We start from the raw sequence: 10,935 nt of genomic DNA on the forward strand, positions 1-10,935 counted from the left end.
GCATCTTTAAATGCACATTTAAGTTTACAATTGCATTTTGCACATTGCATATGAATATGAATATACAAGTAATAGCACATATCCAGCGCTTCTCTCATGGTGATTAGGGAGTTGTTTGCATAAAATAACATCCTTCACATTCACATATTTATAGGCTAGATTTCTCACAAAACACTGAGACATTGATGTAAAAAGTAATATTTAGATATTACTATTTAGACATTAAATATATATGGTAGTAAATTTTCTAGTCTATTGCATTTTTTCAAATTTCTAGCATATTCTTTTACTGCATATTCTACCAAATGTATAAAAGGAGAAGCAGACACCATTTCTGCTACAGTAGCCTACATGATTTATTGTGAGACTTGCTTGAGGGCCTGCTGACTTGATGCTCTATAACTGTGTTTGATTTGTTTGTTTAAATATTTTTTGGGAAAGATTCAATTGAAACATTGAAGTTTACATCAACTTTTCTCAACAAAGAAGAATTTTTGACAAAGACAAACCGAAAAAATCTACACTCTCAGACAATAAAGCTGTCACTGGGGCGGTGCCCTAACGTACAAAAGCTAAAAGGTACATTTCGTACCTTATTTTCCCTATATTTTCCTATGTTTTCAAACACATCTTAACATAATGTATGACCAATTTATCATATGCTATATATCTGTCCCTCTGACTGAAAAAAGGGTTGTGGTTTAGTGTGGAACTCAATGTTTTTGTTGTGCTGAATTCTGTGTAAATTAGGTTCCCTTATGTGTGTAAGTTGGGAGGCTTTAAAAACGTAGTAAAGCCTATGAATTTCAGCTCTCACATATGAGTCTTGTTTAAGGGAAGAAAATAAAACAAAAATAAAATAAAAATAAATAAATATTTAACAAAGATTTTAGTTGTTAAATTAATAATTCAGCCAAAATTAAAAATAGTTGAAGCTGTAAATTTCCATTTAGTTATTGCTTTGGTATAATAACTCAACTGAACATTGCAATGCAACAAAGAGTTTGCTTTCAGCTCTTTCCCTGCCTTCTGCTTCCACCTTTTGTCTGACAGTAGAATTAACATGTAATGAATACTGTAATCAAGAGATATGACAATGATGTTCTCTTCCTTTGCAAGCTACAAAATATTTATCCTTCAGTTGGTTTTAGAAATATTTTTTCTCCATCCCAGATGCGGTTTGCTTTCTTGATAAAATCCTCCATGTTTAATTTGAATTGCACTGGAGTGTCTGATCCTAATAAAATGTTAATTGGTTAAAGGTTTAAGTTGAAAGATTGAATATTTCTTTGCACAGGTTTATGCTACCCAGTGTGTTTTTTGCTTTGGTGATTTCAGTGAGTGAAGTACTGCCACATCCATCAATAATATAATATTTTATAAACTACTTATTTTTCTGTGTGATTTATTTTAATTACAGGGAGAAAAAGAGAGAAAGAGAAAAGTCCAGATGGTTATCGCTCCAGCAGTCCAAACTTTCCTCGCCCTAACAGTAAGCTAAAAAAAGAAGAAGAAAAAAAGATAAACATTGAAAGATGCAATTTATGCTAGTTGTTATTCTAAGTTGTAATCTAGATGTCTGATATATGTTTTGCAAAATTTTCAAGTGTCAAAGCTGAATCTGGTTGTGTGCGGGAGTGACGGGACATTAAAATCCTCGATATCAGAGCTGATCCTGCAGCAGACAGAGAGAAGATCAGACGTGGAAGTTCACGATCATCTGATCAGTCTGGTGGAGCTTCCAGCTCTCAATCAGCTCTCAGATGAGGAAGTGATGCGTCAGACTCTCCGCTGTGTGTCTCTCTGTCATCCTGGAGTTCATGTTTTCCTCCTCATTGTTCCTGTTGGTCCACTGACAGATGAAGCCAAAGCAGAAATGGAGGTGATCCAGAGGATATTTGACTCAAGAGAGCATTTCATGGTTCTCTTCACCTCAAATCTCCCTGTTGAAGGACCAGTGGCAGATTTAATCAAATCCAGCCCAGAATTTCAGAGGTTAATCAGTCGTTGTGGAGGTCAGTACAGAGTGATGGGGTTAAATGAACCTGAAAATTCAAGACAGATCCCAGAACTGCTGGTTTATATAGAGAACATGAAGACTGAACCCTATTCATCAGAGATGTATGTGAAGGCTCAAGAGAACAGAGCCAGACATGAAACAGAGAAGAAATATGAAGAGAAACTGAGGAAAATGGAGAATGAAATAAAAGAATTACAGCAGAAGATGGAGTCAGAGGGTGAGTAAATTTTACCCTTAAAATCTCTTGTAGGTAATAATTGCTTGGTAATAATTTTGTTAATAATTTTTTTAATAATTAATGTATGGAAAATAAAACAGAGCAATGTTGTCATTCAAGTGACAAGCTGCATTTCCATCTCATGTGTTCAATAGAACAAAACTGTCACTTCCAGGAAATTTCACAAAATTATCAATTGAAAATACAAGTGAAATTAAAGCCAGTAGATATTTGCTTCTTCTGTCCACAAAGTTACATGGCCTGTCATGAATGCCTTTTTAAAAGCACAAACAGAGATTTCAACTCTGCTGGAAACTCAACCATTAATTATACTAACGTGATTTTCAGGTGCTGAAGTTGAAACAGATGATCTGAAGTCTTTGAGGATTGTGCTGATCGGGAGAACAGGAAATGGAAAGAGTGCAACAGGAAACACTATTCTAGGAAGATATGAGTTTGTGAGTGAAGTAAGTCTCGATTCAGTGACAACTGTTTGTCAGAAGGGAGTTGGAGAAGTTAATGGTCGATCAGTAGCTGTTGTTGATACTCCAGGTCTCTTTGACACAACACTGTCAAATGATCAAGTGGTGGAAGAAATAGTGAAATGTGTTTCATTGTCATCACCTGGACCTCATGTGTTTGTCGTTGTGTTGAGTGTGAAAAGATTCGACCAGGTTGAGATGGACACTGTGGATCTGATAAAGAAGATCTTTGGATCAAAAGCTGCTCAGTTCAGCATCGTTCTGTTCACTAGAGGAGACGAACTAAAGAATAAGTCCATAGACAAATATATGAGTGAAAGTAAGTCTGCTGAACTAAAGAAACTGATCAGAGATTGTGGAAACAGATTCCTGGTTTTTAATAACAATGATAAACAAGACAAAACTCAAGTCATTCAACTGTTAAACATGATAGAAGAGGTGAAAAAAACTAATGAGTGTCGATACTTCACTAACAGCATGTTTGAGGAGGCAGAGATGTCCATTAAAAAGAGAATGGAGGAAATACTGAAAGAAAGAGAAAGAGAAATTCAGACTCAACATGAGAAACTGAGAGTCAAATATGAGACAGAAATGGAAGAACTCAAGAAGAGACTGGAAGATGAGAAAAGAAACGCAGGTGAGGAGAGAATACAAAGAGAGAATGAGTTCAGACAAAAAGAGCAAAGACTATTAAAAGATTTAGAAGAAAAACATAAAATAGAAAAACAGGTACAAGAAATTGAGAACCAGAAACGATTAAAGGAGGAAAAAGAGCAAAAAGCTGAATATGATGCAAAATTTGAAGAGATGAAGAAAGAAATTAAAAATCAGAGATCACAGTATGAAAAACAGCAAAAAGAAAGAGAAAAAGAAGATAGAGAGAGAGAAGAGAAATACAGACAAGATCAAGAAAAGATGAAAAATGAACAGGAACGCATCATAGCAGAATTACAGATGAGACAAGGAGAGGAAATGAAAAAGAGAGAATCTGAGGAGAGAAAGAGGAATGAAGAAGAAGAGGAGGAGAGACAGAGATGGAAAATAAAAATAAAAGAGGCTGAAAATGACAGAAAAGAGACTCAAGAGGAAATAAAACGGCAGCTTAGAGAATGGGAGGATGAAAAGAAACGACAGATGAGAGAACGAGAGGAAGAAGAAAGAAAGAGAAAAGAAAATCACGAAGAACAACTGAGAGAAAAACAAGAAGAACAGGAGAAAATGAGAAAGAGATTTGAAAGAGAGAGAGAAGAAGAAAGACAGAAGATAGAGGAGGAGAGACAGAAAGAGAAAAGAGAAAGAGAAGAAAAAGAGAGAGAATATGAGAAAAAGAGAAATGAAATGGAAAGATATTATGAACAACTGGAGCGTGAAAGAAAAGAGAAGTGGGAGAGAAGAAAACAAAAAGATGATGAGAGACAAGAAGAAGAGAGAAATAAATGGAAGAAAATAATTGAAGATCTGAAACGAGAGCATAAAGAAGAGATCAAGAGAAGAGAAAGAGAGGAGAAGGAGAGAAAAGAAAAAGAAGAGGAAGCGCAAGATGAAATTAAACAAAAACATGAAGAGAAAATAAAAGAGATGAAAAAGAAATATCAATATGAAGCCAGAAAACAAGCAGAAGAATTTAGTAAGTCAACAGAAAGAAAACTGCAGCACGTTCTGGAGCTTGATGACATGATTAAAGAACATCAAAAACAACAGGAGTTACTGGAAAAACTCTATAAACTCCTGAAAGACCAGAAAGGAGAAGAAATAAAAGAGCTAAAACAAGAATATGAAAAACTGAAAAATAAACCAGGCTGTATTATTGTTTGATTGTTTTCATTGCATGAAGATGCAATTTTTTTTATTTTCTGTATTTACTTACCTTAAGCTATCTGATTAGAATTATTTTGATGACAAAAACAAGAAAACAAGAAGTTGTTTAAATCTTTTTAAAAATAAAAAAAAAATTTAAAATTTAACTTTTTAAAACAAAGTTACGGCACTGTTGGGAATGGCCACTACAGCTGGTGACATGACCAGGTTCAAAACTCAAGTCATTCAACTGTTAAACATGATAGAAGAGGTGAAAAAAACTAATGAGTGTCGATACTTCACTAACAGCATGTTTGAGGAGGCAGAGATGTCCATTAAAAAGAGAATGGAGGAAATACTGAAAGAAAGAGAAAGAGAAATTCAGACTCAACATGAGAAACTGAGAGTCAAATATGAGACAGAAATGGAAGAACTCAAGAAGAGACTGGAAGATGAGAAAAGAAACGCAGGTGAGGAGAGAATACAAAGAGAGAATGAGTTCAGACAAAAAGAGCAAAGACTATTAAAAGATTTAGAAGAAAAACATAAAATAGAAAAACAGGTACAAGAAATTGAGAACCAGAAACGATTAAAGGAGGAAAAAGAGCAAAAAGCTGAATATGATGCAAAATTTGAAGAGATGAAGAAAGAAATTAAAAATCAGAGATCACAGTATGAAAAACAGCAAAAAGAAAGAGAAGAAGAAAACAGAAAGAGAGAAGAGAAATACAGACAAGATCAAGAAAAGATGAAAAATGAACAGGAACGCATCATAGCAGAATTACAGATGAGACAAGGAGAGGAAATGAAAAAGAGAGAATCTGAGGAGAGAAAGAGGAATGAAGAAGAAGAGGAGGAGAGACAGAGATGGAAAATAAAAATAAAAGAGGCTGAAAATGACAGAAAAGAGACTCAAGAGGAAATAAAACGGCAGCTTAGAGAATGGGAGGATGAAAAGAAACGACAGATGAGAGAACGAGAGGAAGAAGAAAGAAAGAGAAAAGAAAATCACGAAGAACAACTGAGAGAAAAACAAGAAGAACAGGAGAAAATGAGAAAGAGATTTGAAAGAGAGAGAGAAGATAAAGGCAGTAGCGGCTGGGTCACCTGGATGAGGGCGTATGATGTTGAAAGACCCGAAACACCCGATGAACACAGGAAGCATCACTGATGATACGTCCCCAGCGTATCCATAGGATGTATCTTTCACCTGAGCCATTACATATTGGCATTTTGCTTGTATACTTTGTGTATTTAATAAAAGCATCAAATATTGCAACATTATTTTTCCTTCCATTTTTTTCCCTTTTATATATAAAACTGAAACAGATATTTTGTTTCTTTTCAGTCTGGTCACCTTAATAAATTCAACCTTTTTAGCATCCATTATTGTGATTTTTTTTAAGGACACCAAATAAACCTTATCTTTGATATTTATGGTAGTTATCATTTTCAAGTCAAGTCAAGTCAAGTCACCTTTATTTATATAGCACTTTATACAATACAGATTGTGTCAAAGCAGCTTTAGTGTCAAACAGAAAAACAGTTTGTCAATAATGCAAGAGGACAATTAAAAAACAGTAATTTTTCCAGTTAAAGTCAGTTTTTTTTGTTGAAAAAAGATCATCCAGATCATCCAGCTCAGTTCTCTTCGAATAGTGTTTGTGCATAGTGTTAAGTAAATGTCTGCCATTTAAAAATATTGTTTCTGATGTCTGGCTAAACCCACTCATCATCATATTACAGTTATGCGGTAAGTTGTGCCAAAACTTATTAAGCTAATTTAACTATGCACAAGGAAACACTTCAGAGTTTGCATCGGTATTTGGCTCATCAAAATAATAAAAGAGGTAAAAAAGAAAAAAAATGACACATCTTGCCCTCTTCCCCTGACTGTTTAAAACTAAAGAGAGAACTACTAAAGAGAGCCAGAAACATCTGAAATCAACGGCTGACATGTTACTGTGATCAACACTCCAGGACTGTTTGATACTGAAGTTACTAATGAGGAGATTCAGAGATAAATCAGCAACTGCATCTCCATGATCCTGCCTGGACCACATGTGTTCATCATTTAGGATAAAAATTCACTCAACATGAGGAAATACCAGTCAAGTCAAGTCAAGTCACCTTTATTTATATAGCGCTTTTAACAATACAGATTGTGTCAAAGCAACTGAACAGCATTAATTAGGTAGGGGATATATTCACACGTTATATAAACGAAAATGATGGTGTATAAAATTGATATTAAAATAGAAAATTAGACGACAAAGAATTAACTTGACGGAGCTCAAACTCAAAACACACGGTAGCAACAAAAACCAGTGAAGATCATCCAAGAGATGTTTGGTGAGAAATCTTAAATGTACACCATTTAAGGAGATGATCTGAAGGACAAAAACATTGATCATTGTTTGGGGAAACCTGGAAACATACACTGTGTGGGGGTTTTTCTGGTTACTCAAATGACTCTTTTCACTTACTTCCCCTTATATATCCAAACCAGAACAAATAAATAATCAAATTAATTGTAAAGAAGACCTTTTGGTTGGTCAGGATCCATGACCAAGGGTCACACCTGGCCGGAGATGGGAAAACATTCTCACCAGAGACCTTGAGGAAACACACCCAGATCTCAGCAGCAGAACAGTTTTCAGTCTTTCTCATAGTATAAGTGACTGCTGTGAAATTGAGGTCATTTTAGCAGTCACACTGAGACGTTAAAAATGATATCAAACAATAGATTCACAAGATACATCATATGTGGTATACAGACATTCTTAGTGAACTTTCAGTGTCTTGAGGCTGGTGGAGGAGCAGAGGGAAAGAGGAGGGGGTTCAGGATAATAAAGGGAAGCAGGTTGGGAAAGGTGGTGTTCTTTGCTCTTTTTTTGGGTCTTTTCTCCATATTAGTGAGTTTTATTGTTTTATTGCATGGTGTTTGATTTAATGTTCTGTTTGCTTCAAGTACATTCACCTGCATTAAAATAGTTTAAGAAATAAAGTCATATTATAAAATCAACTCGCATGTGAGATCAAGCAGTTCAAGTAAGGTTTGCACTAATATCATTTTTTTATTGTCATCACTTTATTCTTAGCCCTTTGAACTTACTCCGATAAAACAAAGAATCATAAAAAATCAAAAACCTCCAAAGTGCTTTTTGGTCAGAAAATTTAAATATATGCATTTTGCATATGCTTTTTAAGTGACTTTGCATTCAAGGTGTCAGTTCATGCTCCCTGGAAATTTTGTGATGAAATTTATTTATTTATTGTTTTTGCCATAAAAGTAGTCTAATATAAATATTATATATATTTTTATTGTGGTATATTTTACCATATGTGACCCTGGAGCACAACACCAGTCTTAAGTCGCTGGGGTATATTTTTAGCAATGGCCAAAAAAACATTGTACAGGTCAAAATTATCGATTTTTCTTTTATGCCAAAAATCATTAGGATATTAAGTAAAGATCATGTTCCATGAAGATATTTTGTAAATTTCCTACCGTAAATATATCAAAACTTAATTTTTGATTAGTAATATGCATTGCTAAGAACTTCATTTGGACAACTTTAAAGGCAATTTTCTCAATATTTAGATTTTTTGCACCCTCAGATTCCAGATATTCAAATAGTTGTATCTCGTCGATGGAAAGCTTATTTATTTAGCTTTCGGGTGATGTATAAATCTCAATTTAAAAAAAAATTGACCCTTATGACTGGTTTTGTGGTCCAGGGTCACATATCTTACCACTTAAATGTAATCACAGATTAATTTAGATATTCTAATTGTGAAACAAATCTGTTTTGAATTTGAAATTTTGCTTTTAGAGGAATGTTGTATTTACTCCTTTGTTGGTTAACCGCAAAATACATGGATGTGTGTCTAAAACTTTCACATGTGAGTAACATGGTCATTTTATAGGCATTTCAGTCAAATCTGACCTTTGATTTTTGAGAATATCAAGTGTCGGTGATATAATGGCGTGCAGTGCAGGTAAGGTTTTAACCAATGCAAAATTTTAACCAGATATGTGAATTTACAGTTATAATCTAATACTGAGGTAAATTATCATTTATCTTAATTACTTAATTGTTTTTCAGTAGTTATATACACTTGATTAGAATGGGCATTTTGAAAGATGAAGCAACTGATACGCAACACATTTTAATACAAATTAAACTTGCAGATATATTTTCGAAGAAATTCAAAGAATGTCTCTATCTGCAAACAGACTTTAAAAATATCAAGGTCTGTCAGTGTTTGCATGTGTAGCTGTGTAAACCGCACAGTTGTTGGCATTTATGATTATTTGTGTTTATTGTCATTATTTTGTGTTTTATTCTCTCCCTTTTAAAAATATTTTTGATAGTGTGTAAAAAGGCTAATTTATGCAAACTGAATAGGCTAAAAATATTGAAATGCAGAGACATCTTTTTTTTTCTTTCTGCCAAGCAGAACCTGTAACTGGAGTCAAAGTCCTTTTCAAGGCAAATCAGTTCACTCTCTTACAGTTTTTTTTATTAAGCACGATTTTAAAAACAAGGCTCTTTTTGTCAAAACACAACACACAATTTACACACAAGTATCAGAACACCTCAGATCTTTTGCAAAATTAAGCACTTTGTTCAAAACTTTTCAATAATTTAACAAAACCCGATTTTAGCACTATATGGCACACACATGGTTCATACAATCTGATTCTGTTTGAACCACTTACACATTGTGGTGCTCAATCTTAAACACATGTAACATTTCTACATTTTTCTAATGATATACTGTAGACTGGGTTTGATTTTTTCAGAAATATTGTTAGAGTACCGTACATGATCGACCAAACACAACACACAAGACCAGTACTGTACATTGATGAAAATATTTGTTTCTCTCCACATTGTAAAATCAGTCAATACATCCATGCATTTCCAAAGGTTGCATATTGCACTGAAAATCAGAACATATTCTAAATGCAATATAGAAGATAAATATTTGTGGAGAGAAAAAGAAAGCATAAAAAATAAACAAAACAAAACAAAACAAAAAAAACTCAATATCATCTCTTCGCTGCATCTGGCCATAGCACTTCCTGTGTGTAGTATTTTGCAAAAAGTGTGAGGCTGAGAATGTGCTTATAATTCTGCAGATCTGGACTGAGGTTTTGCTCCTTGAGTGTAAGGTTTCACTAACTGTGTGCTATTTTTAATTTTAGAGTGTAAGCAATCGTAAAAAACTGTAAGAACAGTATTTGCTTATGAATCCTAAAAAACAGGGTAGCCACAACTTACCTTTCTGACCTTATACAACCCGCACATCCTATCGAGGTCTGCAGACTATATGGTTCTGGCTGTCCCTAGAGCAAGGCTGAAGCACAGAGGAGATTGTGCCTTTGCAGTTGCTGCTACTAAAGTCTGGAACAATTTACTATGGCCCCAAACACTGTCTGCTTTTAAATCTAGTCTTAACCCTTGTGCGGTCTTCGGTCATTTCTGACTGGGAGAATTTTACATTTTGAATTTTTAAAAATTGTAGCTTCACCAGAATGGTACGAAACTTGGTGACTTTTATGTCACTTGGTATGTGAACACACAAAAAAATTGAAGTCATGATTCGAAAAAGCTAAGTGCTCGTAAAAAAAAAAAAAATAGATACATTCCCTCATGTCACGGGTTGCTACTGTGAGGAGCACGGAGCGAGGAGACCAGGAGTAGAAAACAAAGGAGTTTAATTATCTTTTTCAGGGAATCACACGTAGCACAAGGAGTTGACAAACAATTCCAGACAAGGGAGAACAGAACGGGCTAGAACTAAATAGGGCAGATAACGAGGGGCAGACAGGTGATGGGGATAACTAACAACAAGGAACAGGTGATAATAATAATGGGAAAAGGAGCTGGAAGGACCAAATAAGGACAACAGGAACATACACGTGACAGATCGCCCTCCTCCCGGACGGCGCGTCCCGCACCAGGGGGGGGCAGGCGCCCTGGAGGCTGGTGCAGGACTGGAACAGGGCAGAGACAAGGAGAGCCTCCAGAGCGGATCAGGGAGCCATGGCGGATCAGGGGACTCAGGAGGCCATGGCGGATCCTCCGTGGCCTTAGCTGGCTCGGCCACCACGGCCACGGGCATATGCTCCCCCCCAAAAAAAATGTTCTTGGGGAAAACTAGGCATCCTGGTGGTCGCTCAGGAAGAGCGGGCTCTGGCGGGCGCTCAGGAGGAGCGGGCACTTGAGACGCTCTGGAGGAGCGGGCACTTAAGGGCGCTCTGGAATGCGCTTACGAGGAGCGGGCACTGGGCCTGGAGAAGACACTGGAGCGAGCTCTGGGGCTGGAGCCGACACTGGAGTGAGCTCTGGGGCTGGAGCCCTCCCTGGGCTTAACTGGGCAAACAGGAGCCCTCCCTGGGCTTAACG

At 35.9% G+C, this 10,935-nt stretch overlaps 1 protein-coding gene across 1 annotated transcript in view; it reads left to right on the forward strand.

Moving 5' to 3' along the window:
* Window positions 1–1,470: 1,470 nt before the first annotated feature.
* The window catches only part of LOC107725422 (GTPase IMAP family member 8-like), a 10,265-nt gene continuing 800 nt past the window's right edge, over window positions 1,471–10,935 (forward strand). Inside the window, exons 1-5 of the mRNA XM_016534665.1 lie at window positions 1,471–1,492; window positions 1,608–2,237; window positions 2,586–3,136; window positions 4,767–5,374; window positions 8,514–8,518. Coding sequence (XP_016390151.1) covers window position 1,492; window positions 1,608–2,237; window positions 2,586–3,136; window positions 4,767–5,374; window positions 8,514–8,518 — 1,795 coding nt within the window. The 5' untranslated portion in view covers window positions 1,471–1,491. The remainder of the gene's footprint in view (window positions 1,493–1,607; window positions 2,238–2,585; window positions 3,137–4,766; window positions 5,375–8,513; window positions 8,519–10,935) is intronic.

Source organism: Sinocyclocheilus rhinocerous, unplaced genomic scaffold (genome assembly GCF_001515625.1).
Source record: "Sinocyclocheilus rhinocerous isolate Xijiao unplaced genomic scaffold, SAMN03320098_v1.1 scaffold3533, whole genome shotgun sequence".
NCBI classification, from domain to species: Eukaryota; Metazoa; Chordata; class Actinopteri; order Cypriniformes; family Cyprinidae; genus Sinocyclocheilus; species Sinocyclocheilus rhinocerous.